At 47.2% G+C, this 21,025-nt stretch overlaps 1 protein-coding gene across 1 annotated transcript in view; it reads left to right on the forward strand.

The window, feature by feature from the left end:
• Window positions 1-865: 865 nt before the first annotated feature.
• LOC137645858 (dynein axonemal intermediate chain 4-like) overlaps window positions 866-21,025 on the forward strand; it is a 244,609-nt gene continuing 224,449 nt past the window's right edge. Inside the window, exon 1 of the mRNA XM_068378847.1 lies at window positions 866-1,300. Coding sequence (XP_068234948.1) covers window positions 1,257-1,300 — 44 coding nt within the window. The 5' untranslated portion in view covers window positions 866-1,256. The remainder of the gene's footprint in view (window positions 1,301-21,025) is intronic.

Raw genomic sequence — 21,025 nt, forward strand, 5'->3', positions numbered from 1 at the left:
AATTTCTCGAATAGTTCGAGAAATCATTTTTCGAGTAATTGGGTTCGAGAATTTGGATTTCGAAAAATTGCATTCGAGAAATTTACATGTAACCGATTCAAGAGCACCTGTCGTCAAATTTGGTGTAACAACAGCTACTTTTTCATATTGGGGAAATTTACTGTCAGTAAGTACTAGAGTATTTTCAAAATCATGTCGGTAAAGACTAAAAAAAAAAAAACACTCATATAACCAGATATTGGCATTGCATTAATTGCACAGTTTCTGTTTCTTTGCTTCTCGTTAATTTTACGTTCTAATATTCACATTGTTAAATATAATATCTGTATTTGATTCAACACTAATTCGATTCGGCATTTTCACAAAAAACAATTACACGTTATTGTTTTTACTGTACAACTGACACTTATTTTCTTTATCTGTTTTTAAGAGAGTAACCAGATTACTCCTCATTTTACATCTAAGACTATATAATGTTTATTTTCTTTGTTTTTTCCCGAAGAAATTGACCGAAAAAGACATTGAATTTCGACCTTCTCTCCCATTACTCAGTAGGAATAATCTTATTCTTTCACACTCGCTGCCTCATATCGCCTTCTGGACTGTATATTTTAATCACTGAGTGGCAACTGCTATTTAAATGTACTTTCTAGCGGCTGAGCAATATATTCAATATAGACTGTGGTCTAATGTACTAGAAATTTGAAATGTATTATGACACTGAATGATTAAATGCAAATAAGACAAAAATGTGTGTACCCTTTTTTTTGAGAGGGGTATGGTGGCAGACCTGTATCCTAATTTTCTACGACTTTAACGAGCAGTCTAGGTCTGAGGTGACATCAGTACTCTTTCATTGTGAAGTTAACATTCGTCTTTTGGTAATCCTTGCCGTAACACTGTCTTACTGTCTGCCGGTGTTTTCTCGTTCTAAATTACTATATTAGCGCTATACTCTTTAGTATTTTATTTGAAAAAAAAAAATATTCAGTGAAAGCATGCGAAAAGTGTTGAAATTGTAGCCCACTGTTTAAAAAGTAGCCCAGCAGCGGATTGTAGGTGTCGAAATCCAATCAAATACCCTATTCAAAGTCAGATGGGTAAAACTTTACCCATTCACTCCTGACTATTTTGGTGTCGAATCAAAGCCCCGAACCCAATGTGGTGTGGTGGAACCTACCCCCCATCCGTTTCAGAATCAGGAATACAATCATAGATTGGGTTAGCAGAGATGGGATTGAAATTTGTGGGTTTTGATGACTCGAACAAGAAGCAGCATAAAACAATACATCATATGCAGGTATTCATTTGTTGATGTTTAGATAAGAAGCTTAATTGGTAATTAAACATCTGATTAACTTTAGATTAATTCTTGTTTTCTGTACAAAGCATTATGTTCTTGGTAATCCTTGGTTTTTTTTTTTTTTTTTTTTTTTTTTTTTTTTTTTTTTTTAAACTTCGGTACGCTTCCATCCGCTGCATTTGTCATAATTTATATTTTTCTTAGGTAAAAAGTGAAAACAAAACAATGATTCTCAATGCATTATCGGTGCAAAACTACAACTGAGAAAAAATAATGAACCTACAGCATGTGTCAAATTTTTCTGTGGTTATCTTCACACTGTCAGAAATCATGGTATATTTGTATTGTATTACAGGGTGTGGAAATGGTAGCCTCCGTGAGTTCGTATGTTTGTTCTTATTCTTTTTTTAAGTCCACAACATTGCATGCTGTGATATTTTTGCCCAAGTTTGCAGTAGCTCCATCCACTGATCAAGGTTCTACAATGGAAATGTCTTAGCCTCTCTTAATGTATTACTATTAGCTATTAGATTTTTGTGCTCACTTTTTTATTAGTATTATTTATTTTTGTTGTTGTTGTTGTTGTTGTTACAAGCTAAGCTAGAATCCTAATTGGAAAAGCAGAATGCTACAAGCCTATAGGCTCCAACAGGGGAAAATAGCTAATTGAGGAGAGGAAACAAGGAAATAAACTATAAGCGAAGTAATGAGCAATTAAAATGAAATATTGGTAAATATATACTTTAATTTCTAGCCAAATACATGAACCATATATTTTTCCTACTCCCTGTCTTGTGTTTTATGCATTTCTAACCATTATTTTTGGGGCAAACCACACGTTCATGAGTTTTTGGACCCCCTTATATAAGGACAATTAAGGGGAATCCCAGTGGGAATCTGGGTTTTTTTTTTTTTTTTTGGTGGTGAAATGTAATAAACGAGTTATTTGCAACAATATTAATGGTCAGAAATACAAGATAACCAGTTGGAATAATATATGGTTCATGTAAGTGTCTAAAAACAGGCCAAAACGTGATTATTTAAGACTTTTGAGATTTGTTAAAGGGTACAGAACATAATCAACCCACTTAACCTAACCTGGTAGTTCCTAGGTCACAACCTCTAGCCGGGGTCCCCCTTCCCAGGTCACAACCCTAGCCAGGGAAAGCCCTCGGACACCCCTTCCCAGGTCACAAACCTTCCCAGGTCATAACTTCAAGCTGGATCCGCCTTCGCAGGTCATAACCTCAAGCCGGATCCCCCTTCCCAGGTCATAACCTCAAGCCGGGCCCCCTTCCCAGGTCATAACCTCAAGCCGGATCCCCTTCCCAGGTCATAACCTCAAGCCGGATCCCCTTCCCAGGTCATAACCTCAAGCCGGATCCCCTTCCCAGGTCATAACCTCAAGCCGGATCCCCTTCCCAGGTCATAACCTCAAGCCGAACCCCCTTCCCAGGTCACAAACTAAAAGTAAATCACTAATAAATCCTTTAATTATGATAAAGTAAATCGCTAATAAATCCTCACATTATGAAATGTTAAATCTCAAATGATTCCTTACATTATGATTGACAAAGGATATATATATATATATATTTTTTTTTTTTCTTTTTTTTTGCAGTAGAATTGTGCTGGTCTTTCCAAAAAATTAAGTCTGAATCGGACCTTCGAGGCATTATTTCATTATTTCACGGTTATTTATTATTTCACATCAGTACCAATAGCTTTACACTGAATGGAGAGCATTTCCATCATAATCAATTGCCGACGTTGATGAAATTACACAAAATTTCGAAATAAATTGTACTTCCTTTAAGTTCCGTTCCCTCCTGGAGATGTCTTTATGCGATGGTGGTTTAACTCAAACTGAAGAAAATGGTGGGAAAAAAATGGCTGTTGTAAAACAACTTCTGGGAATTAGGGCATAGATATTTGGAAGCTTCTAATTGGTTAAAAAAGTCAGGTAATGATTAATGTCATACAAAAAACAGAAAAGCTGGCAAAAGCAAATGCAAGCAACGCATGCGCAGTAACTCTACGTGTCCCCCCAGATGTAAAAAATGGAATTAAAGTAAGAGATGAACTTCACATTTTAATTGACCGATACGTAAGTATTAAACATATAAAGGAAAATACCAAACTAGCCAACACTCGTTCATTTCTCATGGCGAATTTTAATTTTGCTAGTACTTGAAGTATCGTATATTTACCAAAATATTTTAAGAACAGTAACATTTAAATAGATCTTAAATATATAAACAATAAAAACTTCAATAAGCTAGAGGAAGAGAATTAAAATAGAGTAGTGTGCCTAAGTGTACCCTCAAGCAAGAGAACTTGGTTAATATATATTTTAATTACTAGCAAAACTGGAATTCTATACAAAAAATGGACGAGTGATGGGTAGTTTGGCGTTTTTCTTCATATGTTTAATAGGGGCTGTAGCATGAAAACTTACGTATAGGTCGATTAAAATGTGGAGTATTTCTCACTCCAACTCCATTGTATGTTAACATTTTTGGGCTTAGGTTATGTCGTCGTGATGGAAGTTCCTTCGAAGGTAGCTTCCTAGGTATGTTTGACCTACAGTGATATATGCCAGAGAATTTACCAAAGGTATCCAGAATTCTAACTCCTGGAGCGAATATCCCTTAAAATTTTACACAGGGATATCGTGTAATATCAGAGGACGTATTCTTGACACGTCTCATGGCTATCTACGCCCCCAATAGAGCTTTCACTTCGAGGGGAAAGAGAAGCAAGAATAAGGAGAGTCGTTAGAGACATCGCTCTCGACGCTCCCTACTGCTCTGCAAATAGTGCGCCAATCTGCCACCGCGAGGCGCCACAGTCATTCTTTCTATCGTAGCTTCGCTTGACCGGTGTTTTCCCTGTTCTCTCGTGCTATTTTGGATTGTTTTGGACGCTATGATGTCTTCCCTAGCCTCATCAGCTTCTGGAAAGTTAAGTAATATCTTTATCTTGTGTAAATGTAAGCTCTTGCCAGTTTTGCTTTTCGATTGAGATCGTAATTAACGTAACGAGCTGTTGCCAGCCGGATGGCGTCACAGACGCGGTCGTTCTTTCTGTTCATTTAGTTAGCCAGAACGACCCTTTCCCGGCATTTTTACGCTTTAATAACTTTAGCTATTTAGATATTTAGCTAGGGATTCTTATATTATGTCATTATTGTCGTGGATTTGGCTATTTATGTTCGAGCCTCACGAGTGCTAGGCTTCCTAGCCTAGGCACCTGCACACTTCATGCATGATATAACCTTCCTGGTAAAGTTTTATTGAAGCACAGGTAATATTTTACACATTTATGATTTGTTCCGTAACCGAAATACAAACCACGCTATTTACATTGGGTACTGTATTACTTTCGGCGTAGCTGAAATGACGAGCCATTAGATTTTAACGAGGGTTTCCTACCCCGCGCTAGTTAGCAGGGGTAGGTCCCTCCCTCACACACCGGTGAAATGTCTTACAGTACTTCACTTTTGGCTCGGACGATGGACAGACGTGTCTGTCTTCGTCCTCGCTTGGCAGCCATTATTTGTTTTGTCTTTACTTAATCACTTACTTTTCTTTTACTCAATATATATATAAACATTTTTTCGTGTTTATGTACAGTATATATTTGAGTATAGAAATCAGTAAGTTTCCTTTTCAGAGTTTGTGCTTGTGTGTGTAGGGTACGATATCTCCGTGGAGCCCTCGGCAGTTTGGCCACCACGGTGTAATTTCATGGGTCGCGATCGAGTTTAACTATGGTCTTTCTCTCTCTCTTTTGAGGTCGTTCACCCTTTACTATGTTTCACCTTTACTACGTCTGAGTAGCTTCCTTCCCGGGTAGGTGGGGTTGCTACGCCGTACGTTGTCTCAATTAGTTTATGAATATAATTGTATTTGTTGGTTGTTCAGCTTTTGTAGAACGATTCCTTCCGGGGTTTTCGTTCTTTAATTAGTGTTCATTCATTTTTAAATTACATAATTACATAGTTACATAATTATAATTGTTATAATTTTGTGTCTGGTACAGCTCTCCTACAGTGAGTGTAAGTGGTTGTGAAGGCACGTGCCTGTTGTGTAATTCTTGTGTTCTTTTCCCTCGGGATTCCTCTTCGGAGTCTTCCTGGGGGAATGAATGTTAACTAATGTTTTTTTGTTTTTATTTTTCACAGTTAACGATCTAGTTCGTTTCTGTAATGTGGTAACGGAGTGAGCTGTCTTGTTGAGGCCTGGGGAATCTGCTGTTGCTGCTTCCCCTATAGATCTTCGTCAGGGGCGTGTCTCCTTCTCCTGGAAGTACTCCCGTGATGACTGACAGCTCTCCAGTTCATTTTAGAACACTCTGGAGGCTCTCCTCCTTGGGTGGGTAACTTTCCTTCCGAGGGAAGTTTTCCTGTCCAGGCTTGAGTTTTTTTTCCCTTTGGGGAGATCTCCTCTTGCCTTTTTTTAGTGCGACTATGCTCTTGGTGCTGAGCGGTCGCACCTGCAGTTACGCTCAAAGGGCTGGGCAACTGCAGGAGCCCCTCTTTTTTGGTCACTGGCTGACCTGTCTCTTCTACGAGGTGTTTCTCTCTCGTTCCCGAGGGAGGACACTCATAGAGACTCCTCTTCGGAGGACTCTTCTGCTGTTGTTGCTGTTGGCCGCCTTCGCCGTAAGGGCTCACCGTCCGCTACGTCGTAAGGGCCTCCCGTCTCCCTATAAGGGTGCTAAGAGGTGCCTTTTTTAATCTTCTCCTCGTCGTATGCAGCCTGCAGCTCCTTCCTGCTTAGATCTCTCTAGGGATCGATCTCCAGCGCCTTCCAGACCTTCCGCCCCTGGTGTAGATGGACAGCAGTCTGACCTCGTCATCCGACGGGCAACGGTCCCTTCGGGGCAAAGGGTTGCCTCCCATGGTGTGGGTGCTTCCCTTGCGCGTCAGGGTTCCCCTGCGCGCCCTTCTGCAGTGTTAGCGCACAGGCGCTCTCCTGGTCGTCAGCGCTCTCCTGATGATCATCGCCCCTCTGCTCGCCAGCGCTCTCCTGATGATCATCGCCCCTCTGCTCGCCAGCGCTCTCCTGAGGACTCCGATCATCCTGCTGTTCCTGTCGTGCGCCCTGCGCGCCATCGGTCTCCTGAGCGCTCTAGATCTGCCCTTCAGAGCACACCTACGCTCCCAGTTCCTGATACGCACCGTGCGCCCACGTTCGCCCGCGCAACCTGGAACTTCGGTTCAGGTCTTGGACAAGGACTCTTCTCTCCTCGCCCTCGCGATCCGGCTCGTCAGCCTGTTCCAGCGCAGCAACGCTCGCGGTTGCCTACGCATGCTTCTAAGCTACTGTACGCACAGGATTCCACGCGTCGCCCTTCTGCTCGCCAGCGATCTCCAGCTTGCCAGCGACCACAGACACGTCAACGTTCGCCTGCTCGTCAGCAATCTCCTGCGCGTCAACGATCCCCAGCGCGTCAGCGATCCCCTGAACATCGGCGATCTCCTGAACATCGGCGATCTCCTGAACATCGGCGATCTCCTGACCGCCAGCGTGATCTTTCGCTTGCACGCAAGCACCACCATGCGCCAATGCGCCATCGCTTGCCTACGCGCCGGCGTTCACCAACACACCATCGATCGCCTGCTCGCTATCGATCTTCCACGCGTTACAGGTTCCCTGGACACCATCGGTAGCGAACTAGTGCTCGCCTGCTGTGGACCACGATCTCCGGTAGCTGAGTCTTGCAGTAGATCTTCCTCCTGCTCGCCGACGCTCTCCTTTACTTCTGTCCTTCTGTGCGCCAGCTTTCTTCAAATCGCCAGCGCACATCTGCGCGCCCTTTCCTGCCACGCACCAATGGGCGCCAACGATTTTTCCTGAACGTCCAGGATCGCCTGATTGACAGCTCGCATCAGTGCTCGCCGCCAACCGTCCCTAGTTTTTTACGCGTCAGCGATCTCCTACGCGCCCGCGCGATTCTTCGCCTGCGCTCTAGCGTTTTTGTTAACGCACCACCGCTCGCTAACGGGCCGTCACTTGCCAACGCGCCATCGCTTGCCGACGCGCCATCGCTTGCCGACGCGCCATCGCTTGCCGACGCGCCATCGCTTGCCGACGCGCCATCGCTTGCCGACGCGCCATCGCTTGCCGACGCGCCATCGCTTGCCGACGCGCCATCGCGCCATCGCTTGCCAACGCGCCATCGCTTGCCAACGCTTGCCAACGCGCCTTCACTTGCCTATAGGCCATCGCTTGCCAACGCGCCTTCACTTGCCTATAGGCCATCGCTCGCCAAGACGTGCCATCGCTCGCCAAGACGCGCCATCGCTCGCCAAGACGCGCCATCGCTCGCCAAGACGCGCCATCGCTCGCCAAGACGCGCCATCGCTCGCCAAGACGCGCCATCGCTCGCCAAGACGCGCCATCGCTCGCCAAGACGCGCCATCGCTCGCCAAGACGCGCCATCGCTCGCCAAGACGCGCCATCGCTCGCCAAGACGCGCCATCGCTCGCCAAGACGCGCCATCGCTCGCCAAGACGCGCCATCGCTCGCCAAGACGCGCCATCGCTCGCCAAGACGCGCCATCGCTCGCCAAGACGCGCCATCGCTCGCCAAGACGCGCCATCGCTCGCCAAGACGCGCCATCGCTCGCCAAGACGCGCCATCGCTCGCCAAGACGCGCCATCGCTCGCCAAGACGCGCCATCGCTCGCCAAGACGCGCCATCGCTCGCCAAGACGCGCCATCGCTCGCCAAGACGCCCACAGCCCGCGCGCCCGCGCACCAATGTTCACCCACGCGCGAACCAACGGTGTTCCATTGCGCGAGCGCCAGCTCGATTCTTGCAGTAAGGCATCGCTTGCCTACGTATCATCGCTCGCCTACGTGTCGTCGCTCGCCTGTGCACTATAGGATTCCGACCGCCAGTTCTCGCCCTTCCAACCACACCCGCCCTCTTTCTGCGCTCCTTTGCGCAATTTCGTCTGCGCTCCTGCGTGCCCGCGCACGGGCGCTTCCACGTTCGCCCACGCGCGAACCATTGATTTACCATCGCGAGCGCTAGGGCGATTGTGACCGTGATTCCCATCGGGATTTCGCAACACGGCGAGTCTTCTGGAGCGTGTATTTCCAGAACACGGTCTTCACCCCGTAAATGCAGAGCATGGCTCGTGCTAGAGCAGTAAGAATCTTCAGGGAGGTCTGTGCAACATTCTTCTTTCCAGAACCTGGGTTAGTCCTTTCTCTTCGTCATTCCCTGGAAGGGTCTTGCTAGGGAGTTTTCCTTTCGAGATTTCTCCGTTGGGCAAGGGGTGACTGGTTTAGCCCTTCCTCTTCACCTCTCGTGGAAGGGGCTTACCAGGCCTTTCCCTCCTTGGTTGGGACCCGAGGTTCTGTACTAGGAAGCCCCAGGAAGATCATGGGTACTTTGCTTCTCTCGGGCTCAAGCACCTTTGCGTTCCGTCGCCAAGTTTCGAACTTGCGGGCAACCTCGATGTTGGAGCATCTAGACGCAGTGTCCGAGGGCTTCCTCTCGGGTGTCTCATCCGTGAATGTCGACAAGCTCAGACACACTTCCATCCCTGGGAAGAGCTTGTTTTGAGCCCAAGGACAGAGAAATGGACAGTTGTTGTGCGGAGGAAGTCTAATTCCGTTTTCACTCCTCCAAGGCGCTTACTTCCAGACCCTGCAGGCCTCTGACGCCTCTTCATTCAGCCTCGTCAGCCTAAGTTATCGGAACTGGCTACGGCAGCTAAGACAAGGTGTACAATAGCAGTCCCCTTCTGTCAGGGACACGTGGCGCGGGAGGCTCTCCCTGGGGGGCATAATCCTAAAGGGAGCGGCAGAGTTCACAAACTCTAGGATTGGCAATTCCCCTTGCAGGTCTCACGCTGGGGGGATGCCTAAGGTTACTCGTCCGGATAACAGCTTCCCGATGCCGATTCCTGCACGATCTCCGTGATCAGCCAAGGATATCGCGCCTCGCTCTTACCATCTCTCCTTCACTGTCAGCGAATCCAGTGTCACTGAGCCTCTATGCCATGGGGTCGGCAAGAGGTTTGCCCCTTGGGCAGAAGGATCCATGCCTTAGGAGAAGGTCCTCCATAGGGTCGACGACGGCTTCCCCCCCGGCTTCTTCAGTCAATCCTTTCTTCTGGGAAAGTATCTGAGACGGGAGTTCCGTCGTCGACCTCTCGGCTCTGATCAAGTTTGTCGAACAAACTTCGTCCAGCGTGGAACAGCAGAGTCGATCAGACTGGTAACGAGGCTGCAGGACTCCTTAAGCCCTGGATCGGAAGGACGGGTACTTCCAGGTTCCATTCCATCCATCTTCCAAGAAGCTCTTGGAATTCAGCCTAGACTACAGGTGTTCCTGCTTAAGATGCGGTGTGGCGATCCCGCCGCGGCATCGCAGGTTTTTCCCCAGAGAACTCTCCCTGCTTTCCTCATGGCCGCTCAGAAGCAGGCTTCCGCCTCCTTCGCTTTTTGGAGGTCTGGTCAACTCCGGTAGGCTCGGGTTCGACCTTCTTCAACACCGGGACAAGCTTCCGGGTCTTTACCAAGAGTGAGGGATCATGGTAATTTGCTAGGAGCCTTCTCTACTTCTGCCTCAACATCTGGAGTATCTAGCCATGATATCGACTCCTTCTCCGAGCCTTCCCTTCAGTTGACTGTGGCAAGGCTGAGGAGAGTCGCAGTACCTGTTCTCAGTCAAGGAGAGCTTTCAGCCCTATCTTGGAACGTTTCCTGGGTCTCTTTTCCTCATTGACCCATCTAGTTCCGAACGGTCGCCTCAGGATAAGTTCCCTGTGAGACGGCCCAAGTTCCGGTGGTATCCAAGCATCGACTAACCGGACTTTCTGGTCCCTATGGGACCAGCGGAACGTTTAGACCGGCAATGGGTGTTGACCTATGGAACCTCTTGCATGGGAGTGGATATTCTCGTCCTTTCCCCACATTTGACGCTGTTCTCGGACTCGTCAAAGAAAAGGGGGGGGGGGTCATGTTCCGGTTCAGGCCTATGGTCAGGACCTGAAGGGTACCTTCCTATCATTCAGGCAGGCTTAGGGGCCGTAGTCTGGCCCCTCTACAGATCCTACAGATCCTGTCGAGTCGCTCCGTGCGCGACAACTTCATGGTACTGGCGTATTCCAACCAGCAGGGAGGCGCATTGTCATACTTTCGCATCTTGGAGTAGAGATACTGAGATGATCCGAGGTCCTCTCAATACCACTATCGGCTTGCTCATTCCGGGCAGAGGAATGTTCTCTCCGACTATCTGAGCAGAGCATCACAGATAGAGAGTACCTGGGGGTCTGTGGCCTATAGTAACCAGCAAGTCCTGGCCTGGGGGACCTGATCACGACAGCCTGGAACTTCAAGCTTCCGCTGTTCTTCCCCCAGTCTCAAACCCCCAAGACTCTTTGGCAAGATGCTTTCCGGTGACGGTGGGACAACATCGACGCCTGCGTCTTTCCACCATTGTTGTCTGTTGAGAAGGGGTCTCAACAAGACCAGGTTGTCTGTCAACCTTTCGATGGCCCTGAGAGCTCCGCTGTGACTATACGCAGAACGGTTTTCGGACCCTCTGCTTCCCCTGACGGAACTCCCGGGAGAGCCTCTTCCACGACACAGGCTACTCAAACAACCACACTACAACATCTTTCACGAGTCGTTGCATCGCTTCGGCTTCACGCCTGGAGACACTACGCCGCCTCCTCAAGAAGAGACAACCCGCTACGGTCGCGGAGCGGAGGTCGCGTCACCTGCGATGGTCATCCGCAGGGGTCTACCAGGCGAAGTGGAGAGTCTTCTGTGGTTGGTGTTGTGGGAGAGATACCTCTTCCCTTGAGGCTTCTTTTCTAGCAATAACGGAGTTATTGCTTTTCGGCGGGAGGAAACTCTTTTCCGCTCTCGGCAGTGAAGCCTATCGCTCAGCCTTTCCCTGGCCTTCTTGCTGAAAGGAATAGACTTTTTCCTTCCCGCTGGACCTTTCTTCGCTCGTGAAGCTGCGAACGTCCCTGCCCCCAGTTGGAGTGAGACCTCCTCCGTGGAGCATGGTTCGGACTCTTTAGTCCCTTAAGAGATCTTCTCAAGAACCATTACATCAGGCCTCTGATCGTACAGTATTCCGTCTTGGGGGACAGTGCTCCTGCTCACTCTTTCCTCGGCCAGTGTGTAAGCAATCTTCATGGTCTCGTACGACTCCGCCCTTTCAAGAGAATAGGGGAAGGCAACATTACGGTTTGCTCCCGAGTTGGTTCCTAGACTCTGAATCTTGGAGTCCCGGACCTTCGGTTCGACTCCTTCAAGATTTCGAGTCTCCGTTCTGTATCAGATGACCCAAACCTTCTCCTTCTTGCCAGTAAAGGAATCGAGGGGTTATCTTTGAGAACAGCTGCAGTTTGTCCTCGCGTGCAAGCCGGTTTGGGAGCACAGGGAGGACACAGGGGAGAGTCACCAGTATACCTCTTCAGCTCGGACTGGAGGGCATTCATCTCGACCTGAATCCAGACCCTCCCCCGTCACGTCGCCCTACAGCACGATGTCGGATACATCGCAACGTCCCCCGCCTTCGAGTAGAACTACTCTGTGACGCAGGTGCTACAAGCTGGAGTCTGGAAGCGTCTAATGACCTTCGCAGCCCGCTTCCTGCAGGACGTGACCCACAGGAGTATCGATACGTTTCTATCGCTCTGTGGTGGCTACACAACAGCTGGTCTAACCTCAGGCTCCTTTTTGGACAGGTAGCAGAACATTGAGAGCATTGTTATCAGGTTTTAGTCTGCATGAACGAAAGAAGTATGTCTGGCCCTTACATCTTTCTTCATCGTCCCCTCTACTGGGGAAGCAGCATCCTGGTCTCTGTATAGCTGACCTCAAAACTCTGCAGGTAAACCATGCTTCCTTGTGTTCCGAGTATTGAGTCAATACTGTCACGTCCCCCATACCCTGACGAAGTAGTATTGGGAACGTCCTAACCCAGAGTTTCTTCTGGAACTCCAGGTCAACTGCCTAGGATGTATCACACTTTCTTCCTTCACACACAAGCTTATGTAGGCCACACGTTTCCTTGCGGAGCAAGGAACTTGTGAGGTGCAGGGATTCCTTTTCTCGAGTGCGACTCACTCGGATTCTGAGTCCCCGGATAAGCCAAAGCCAGTATGGCTGGGGACTTTCACCCTTCCTAAGGGGTTAGTCACCCAATGTAAATAGCGTGGTTTGTATTTCGGTTACGGAACAAATGACAAATTCAGAGATAATTTGTATTTTTCCTAACCATGCAAACCTTAGCTATTTACACATATTTGCCCGGTGTGTGTGAGGGAGGGAGGGGTAGCAAGCTACCCCTCCCCCTACCCCTGCTAACTAGGAAACCTTCGTTAAAATCTAATGGCTCGTCATTTCAGCTACGCCGAAAGTAATAGCCAATGTAAATAGCTAAGGTTAGTATGGTTAGGAAAAATACAAATTATCTCCGAATTTGTCATATTAATTAATTATGCTTTCCTCTTCCAAGATAGTATACAGAGAGTTTCGGTGAACGATTCTCAATGCTCCTAGGCTACTAGACTAGGGGCTTTAGTATACTTTCATACATGTCCCCATTGCTGTTGTATTGCCTTTTAAGGGGAGACTGACACCTCCTATACCTTTTAAGCTGATACCAATCTCCTAGGAGATTTAAGAGCAATTCCCCTTCCCTCTGATTAGCCTAGGCTATTCTCAGTTTTCTTTGCTGTGAACAGAGTTCTGGCAAAGTTTTACCGAGACGTTCCGTTTTCTTTCTCCTAACCACCGAGTCGGTTTTGAGTTTAGGACGGGCCATCAGAGTATCAGTCTGTGTTAGGCATCTCCCTGTCTTGGTGAAATGATTTCCCATGTCAGGTTAAGCTGCTCTTTCAAGAAGCTAGACCTCCCTAGGCCATACTTTGGGGGTTTTTGTATGACAATTCCCCCTTCCCTGGCCTAGCAGACAGTCCTGTGCTGGTAGACCCTAGACCGAAGAAAGGATTTCTTCACTGCCTAGGGTCTCTAGTACGAGATTCTGCTCTCCTGTGAGATGGTATCCTACAGACATCCTCTCCATAGACTAACCCAACCTGGGGAAATTATTTCTCCTACCTGAGGTTACTTCATGAGACCAGAATCCTTTTAGGTTAGGTAGTGCCTTAGGGCATTACCTTACCTATAGGACACATACCCCCTCCCCGCTATCTCTTTCGTGTTGAATAATCCAACACCCTCCTGGCCGTCGTTCTACATTGACCCTAGGGTTCTTGTAGGATTGGCCTGAGATTCCCCGTCTGCCGGCGGGTACCCTCATATTCTTTGGAGTGTTCTTCAGTCCTCCTGCCTTCCATAGCCCTTATGACTGGGATATGGTTGGGTGGAAGCCCGAAATTAATTCCCCCTTCCACTTGAACCCTCATTCTGGATGCAGGCCGGCAAGGCTAAGCCCTTGCCTTCCTCCATCCTCTCTTTCATACTGGGCTATGTCCATTGTCTGCCGGCCGGCAGTTGCCCTGACGCCGCTTGTTGGGAACATAGTTGACCGACAACCCACAAACATTGGACATTCGGGGACCGACTGCCGGCTGCTGAGTTGCCGGCCGGCAGCCGGCCACCCATACCTGGTCATCTGCCGCCGACTGCCGCTGGGTCCCCTTGACGGAAGGATCCTCGGCTGCCGCCCGGCAGAACCGCCGCCGCCGGCAGTTGGCAGAGCCGCCGCCGCCGGCAGATCCGTTGCCGGCGGCCTATCACACAATTTTATGAAGACAATACTGTAATTGCCTTCAATAGCCCAGAATAGGCCAGCACGTGCCGGCTTGCCCGGCAGACGCCGGCAGGAACGGCAGGTGCCGAGAGGCCTGACAGGACTGGCAAATTGTTACCAAACAGTCAGTGCTGTAGCCCAAAGTTTTTCCAACCTACAAGGTGCTTCATGGGCAGCCTATTGTGAGACCATCACATATAAGAGAGCGATTCTCTCTTCCTTTAATGGTTATGATCCATTATTGTCCTTAATCCCCAATATTGAAACTGGAAGATTGTGTTAAGAGACACTATATATCATAGGATATCATCTTCCTCTGAAAATTCTTGAAATTCTACTTTCAATATTGGAGGAGGTCATAGCAATTGGCTGGACAGGAAACACATGTAGGTGTCTTTCCTATTTATAGCCTACCCTACCCAAGGTAATATAAAATATATGTATGTTGAAATTTGAGAATTTCACTGAATACTTAGACTTTTCCTTTCTTTACAGGAGGAGCATCCCGAGTGCGGGAATAGTTTTTGCAGGGTCCGCAGTAAGAACTTCTGCGGCCAAGACGTGTAGGGCCCACGCTCGCTGCGCAGTCACCAAGGGGGCTCTCAAGTATTGGTACCCGCAGGTATGTACCCGGTTGTGAAAAACTGGTAAGAGAGGCTTTTGATGACCAAAAGTCCACTGAGTCAAGGGACGCAGCAAGGGAAAAGCTGCGTAAATGGGTCAGGGGTTTCCAGAAGAATACTTCTGGCCCATACCTTCCTAATGAAAAGATGAGGGCTTGTCTTTTCCCTAGGGCATCTTCGGATGCAGTTACAGTGAGCCCTCGTTTATCACGGTAGATAGGCTCCAGACCTGACCGCGATAAGTGAAAATCCGCGAAGTAGTGACACCAAATTTACGTACAGTATATATTTAACATGTATATTCAGACTTTTAAAACCTTCCCTTGTACCTAGTACTGTTAAAAAACTACCCTTTAATGTACAGAACACTTAATGCATGTACTACAGTACCCTAAACTAAAACAGGCACAAATATTAAAAGCGATTTTATATCGTGCGTTTCCTAAACACGCCAAAAAGCACGATAAAAAATGGCAACCAATGTTTTGTTTACGTTTATCTCTGATCATAATGAAGAAACAAACGCATTTACACATCTGTATAGGTTAGTTTTTGCATCGATATATTGATTATTCAGTACAGTATGTTTATTTTGTTATTACCAATGTTTTACTTCATTTTTCTTAGGACTTCCAAATGAAATGTTTTTCTTTATGACGCTGCCTGAAACGACGGCGTCATAAAGTACGCTCAGTAAACAACCATGCTCAGTAAACAAAGAAGGCATTTAACGCGCATGATGAAAGTGATAAATAATGATATTACAGTAAAAGCTTTTAGAAAATATGTTATTACAAATATTATTTACCGTATCTATATAAAATCATACAGTACATACTGTACGTAGCAAAGCAGGAAAACAATGAGAGAGAGAGAGAGAGAGAGAGAGAGAGAGAGAGAGAGAGAGAGAGAGAGAGAGAGAGAGATTATTTTACGTACGTACGTAAATGTAAATTTTAAACAAAAAAAATATGATGGGTTACAATATGTATACTCTTCAGACTTTTAAAACCTTCCCTTTAACTTGATGCATACTAAACTAAAACAGGCACAAATATTAAAATGTTAGAATATTAAAGTAAAAAATAAAGATTGTTACTGTACTCACCACGAAAGAAGTTGAAGTAAAACTTGAATGATGATGGCGATGAATTTGCTGCACAGTAGAAATGATGATGATGAAGCTGGTGATGTGTTCTACTGTGCAGCCAATGATAGTATTTTACGTCTCTTCAGACGGAGGTGTCTTTTCCTGGGACACCTCTTCAACTTCTTCCTGGGAAACTTCTTCAGTTTCTTCCGCCTCTTCAACTTCTTCCTGGGAAACTTCTTCAATTTCTTCCGAAGGTGTACTAGCAGGAGGAACTGGCTCTTTTTTGCGAGGCTGGAAGAACATTGTGATCGGAAGTTGGTGCCGCTGCTTCTTTTTTCGCTCTAAGAGCATCCTGTAGGGAGTCATGATGTCATCGACCTTGTTGGAGAATTGCATAGACCGAACCATATCCTCGTCCCACTCTTGCAACATTTCTTTCACCTCCTTCATATGGTTGCAGACCTTGGCAAGCCGTTCTAATGGTAAGCCCGTTTCTTCGACATTTTCTTGGGTCTCTTTCTGTGTTTTGCTCTCTTCTTCACTGGCCGATTTCGTCAGGTCTTCTAGGTCTGCGTCAGTTAGCGGCTGGGAATGGCAGTCCAACAACTCGTCGACGTCAGTCGTCATGTCGCCAAACCCGTCGCCTCCAATTATCGCAGCCAACTGCACAGATTTGCGTATTGCAGAGTGTTGAATTTCAGACGGAGTAAATCCCTCGTCGTCGTAAACAATCTGGGGCCACAACTTCTTCCAGCTCGCATTAACGGTTGCAGGTTTCATTTCTTGAAGTGCCTTCTGAATATTCTGCAGGCACGTGGCTATGGTGTACTTCCGCCAGTACGCCTTCAAATTAAAATCTTCATCTTCATCTTCTTGGGCAGCATCCACACACGCAACGAGGTTCGCCAAGGTATTCTTCGTGTAGAGGGCCTTGAACGCCCTGATAACCCCCTGGTCCATCGGTTGAATTAATGACGTGGTGTTGGGGGGCAGGAACTCAATCTGAACGCCCTCATGCGACAGGTCATTTGCGTGTCCACCAGCGTTATCCATAAGGAGAAGGATCTTGAATGGCAAGCCCTTCTCTAAGAGATATTGACTGACTTGCGGGATGAAACACTGGTGGAACCAGTTGGAGGTCAGCATCTTCGTAATCCATGCTTTTGGATTATGCATCCAGTACATGGGAAGGAGATTCTTATTTTTATTTTTCAAAGCGCGGGGATTTTTCGACTTGTAAGTAAGCCCCGGCTTTAGCAAAAATCCAGCAGCATTGCCACACATCACGAGGGTAACGCGATCCTTGAATGCTTTAAAGCCAGAGGCTTTGGCTTCTTCTTTGAACAGGAAAGTTTGCGACGGCATTCTCTTCCAAAACAAGCTGGTCTCATCCATATTAAACACTTGTTCCAGCTTGTATCCACCTTCAGCGATAATATTCTTGAACGTCTCGTTCGCGTAAGTTTCAGCAGCGGCAGTGTCAACAGAAGCAGCCTCGCCATGCAGGGAAACGCTTTTCAGGGCGAAGCGTTTCTGAAACTTTGCGAACCATCCTTTGCTGGCGGAAAAACGTTGTTTCTGATGCTGGGAATCAGTGGATGTCCCTGGTTGAGGTTCATCTACATCATCATCATCTTAAGCATGGTCGCCATCGTCGTCTTGAGGTTCCTTTGCCGCAAAATTCTCATACAAGCTCAAAGCCTTGGTTCGGATGGTGTTCGTATCCAAGGCTATGTTCTTCTTCCGGCAGTCGGCAATCCACACTACTAAAGTACCTTCCATGCGTTCGATCGTTTTATTACGCGTGGTAACGACTTGCTTCGCTGGTCTGCTAAAGGTGATGGTAGCAGTCTTTCTAATGTTCGCCTCGTCCTTCTTGATATAGCGAACGGTGGATTCGTTGACTCCAAAATGGCGGGCTGCGGCCGCGTAACTTCTACCGTCTTTTAACATATCGAGAAGCGTCACCTTCTCAGCAATCGTCGTCATCTTTCGGTGTCGTTTAGGCTCACTACCAGCCTTAGTAGAAGCAGAACGCTTGGGAGCCATTGTACAGTAGGGTTTAACAGAAAGTTCAACAAAACGTTCAACTTAAAACAGTCACGCACAGCACAGATTAAAGTTCACAATAACTTAGCAACATCTACACAGCGATACGGCGGGAGACAAAGTGGCCGCAAAAAGATGCTGCGGGTTGGAGAAGCGGTCAAAACACCAATCACAGGCTAGATTACAGTACAAAACTTGGGTTCTGATTCGTCATCTATCAGCGCTTGAACCAATCACAATCAGTCTTATATGCTACGTAGTAGTTACCAATTCAAAGTACAAGGTACCCTACGTATACAGTAATATTAATAATAATAATAATAATAATAATAATAATAATTTTAATAACTACAATAATAATAATAATAATAATATAGCTTTACGTACGCTATTTTACGATTGTTTTGTTGTAGGATGTGTCTCTCTCTCTCTCTCTCTCTCTCTCTCTCTCTCTCTCTCTCTCTCTCTCTCTCTCGTACGCTTATTTGAGATGTGATTTTTGTAACAAAGAATATTATTGGATGCAGTACTACATACGTATACATACAAAAGATTCATGGAAAAGATGCACATCCATTACATTTGTAGTACAGTAGTAGCCATCAGCAGCCTTACACCATTCTAATATGGTATGACGGCATCTGATTTGCGTTCATGTTCGATTTAATTTTACTACGTACTGTATACTGAATTATCATATGATCACATTCTTTTTTCGGGTTTTATTTCTTTCTGTACTGAATTATATGTCATATGTAATGCAATGAACCATCAGTAAGAGCAGATATTACTAATTACAGTATTAATGGATTTACAGGTAACGAAATATCGTATTTGGGGTCTTCAGATATCGCGGTATTTTCGAAATTTCCGGAAAATCCGCGATATGTTTATATATATGAGTTATGAAAAAAACCCGCGAAGTGCCGAATCCGCGAAGGTCGAACCGCGAAGTAGGGAGGGCTCACTGTATTCCCCAGGCTCAACCTGAGATTCCCCTGGTTCAGATTCCGGTAGAATCTGAAGTTTCGGAGGCCTTGGAGAGCATACAACTAGAAGACAACATGTCAGTTGTCTCAGAGGATAGAGGAGACCGAGAACAATCTCCTAGTGGAGGAGTTGGATCAGGCGGATGACGTTCCACCTGAGAAGGAAACTGAGAAAGGCGAAACGATTTTGGTATCATCGGCCACAGTGAATGAGCCGGTGCCTTCGACTTCCTCCACTGCACCCCAACTAGATTCGATCACGGGTACGTTGCACTCGTTGCTGTCCATAGTGCAGGACATTCAAAAGAAATCGTCCGAGACTGAGGCCTCTCTTCGGACTGAGATGCATCAGCTAGTTGCGACATGTTTGGCCCCGAAGAAGCTAAACGTTAAAGATCTCCCCGCCTTCTCTGACTTTAACCCCTGGAGGTACGCAGAGCACATGCCCATGTCGGGCGGGAAGATCTTCCTCTCAGAAAAACTGGGCACTGTCCCAGTAGAGGAAATTGAGTTCTGGCCCAGCAAAGGGGCCTACCCGGATTGCTATGTCCGTCTCAGGACGGAACCGGCATCCAGAGAGGAAACAGAGCCGAAGGAAACTATTGTCCTTGAACTCTCTAAGGCTCAGGCCTTATATACCACCACCGTGAAAGAGAGGGCCTATACTAGCACTAAGGTGCTGGCTCTCAGCAAGAAGCACCCGTCCTTCATTGCTGATCCTAAACGTGCCTTTCCCTTTATGGACAAAGGGCTCAAGGCAGCCTTAAAAGCAGTTGAGGCAGGGAAACCATGCCCTACACTGGAGGAGTGTAGACCCTTCTCCCTTGCCTTCCCATCAGACTATGCGGACTGGAAGGATGTGCACAACACCTTCACAGTCGGGAAGCTGGAGGCAGATATTGCCGGACGACAGTTCGGCGAATACCTCCCCAAGCTGTCGGACTTTCTCCTGCGTAGGGATGAGGAGACGAAAGAACGCTTAGCCGCTTCCTTGTCTCTGCAGACTGGCCTAGAGACAATGGCAAGCATCCCAGATACCCTGGACATGTACATGGTCTTTGCCAAAGCCCATCTGGCGACAGTAACTAAAGACCTGTACAACTTTATTAAAGCCCGAAGGGCTTGCAGAGAGTTCGTGTTCGCCTCGGCTGCGGTGAGACACGAACCCAAGAAGCTGATAGCTTCTAACATCTGGGGAAAAGACCTCTTCCCAAGTGAAGTGGTCAAAGAGGTCGTGGACAAAGCCACCACTGAAAATAGAAACCTTTCCAAATGGGGCTTGTCCTCCAAAAGGAAATCTTCAGCTGACGAGGGTCCCCAGCCGAAGAATAGACCAAAACGACCTAAAGTGCCCTCTCGACCTAAGCAACAACAACAGCTTCCCGTGGCCACGGTGTTCCAGACAGTGGCAGAATCACCCACTACCTTCCAACTGGTGCCTCAAACACTGGCGACTCAGTCACCAGTGTTCACCCAAGTGTTTGAAAGGCAGTCTACGACCTTTCGGCCGAAGTCTCGAGGATCCTTTCGAGGTTCCTCCAGACGCCCCTCCAGAGGTAGGGGCAACAGGGGTGGACGTGGCAAAGGAGGTAAATCCTCCTCCCAGCACTCAAAGTGAGATGCTACCGGTAGGAGGGAGACTCTTCTACTTCCGGGATCGTTGGACCTTCGATCCCTGGGCCCACAGCCTAATCAAGAACGGACTAGGTTGGAGTTGGAGCTCAACTCTACCAACCTTCCCTCAATTCTTCCAACACTCAACCCCCATATTGGAAAAATATGTTCAGGAACTCTTGAGCAAAAGAGTTATACAGAAGGCGAAGTCTGTCAGATTCCAAGGAAGGCTATTTTGTGTTCCGAAGAAGGACTCGGAAAAGCTCAGAGTAATTCTGGATTTGTCACCACTCAACAAGTTCATAGTGAACTACAAGTTCAAAATGCTGACGCTTCAACACATCAGGACCCTGTTGCCCAAACGGGCATACACAGTCTCCATAGACATGACTGATGCGTACTGGCACGTTCCGGTCAGCCGTCAAGTTTCCCCCTACCTGGGATTCAAACTACAAAGAAGACAGTATGTCTTCAGAGCCATGCCCTTCGGATTAAACATAGCTCCAAGGGTATTCACCAAGCTTGCGAATGCAGTCATTCATCAACTACGCCTAAAGGGAATCCAGGTGGTAGCCTACCTGGACGACTGGCTG

This window comes from Palaemon carinicauda, chromosome 8, assembly GCF_036898095.1.
Source record: "Palaemon carinicauda isolate YSFRI2023 chromosome 8, ASM3689809v2, whole genome shotgun sequence".
NCBI classification, from domain to species: Eukaryota; Metazoa; Arthropoda; class Malacostraca; order Decapoda; family Palaemonidae; genus Palaemon; species Palaemon carinicauda.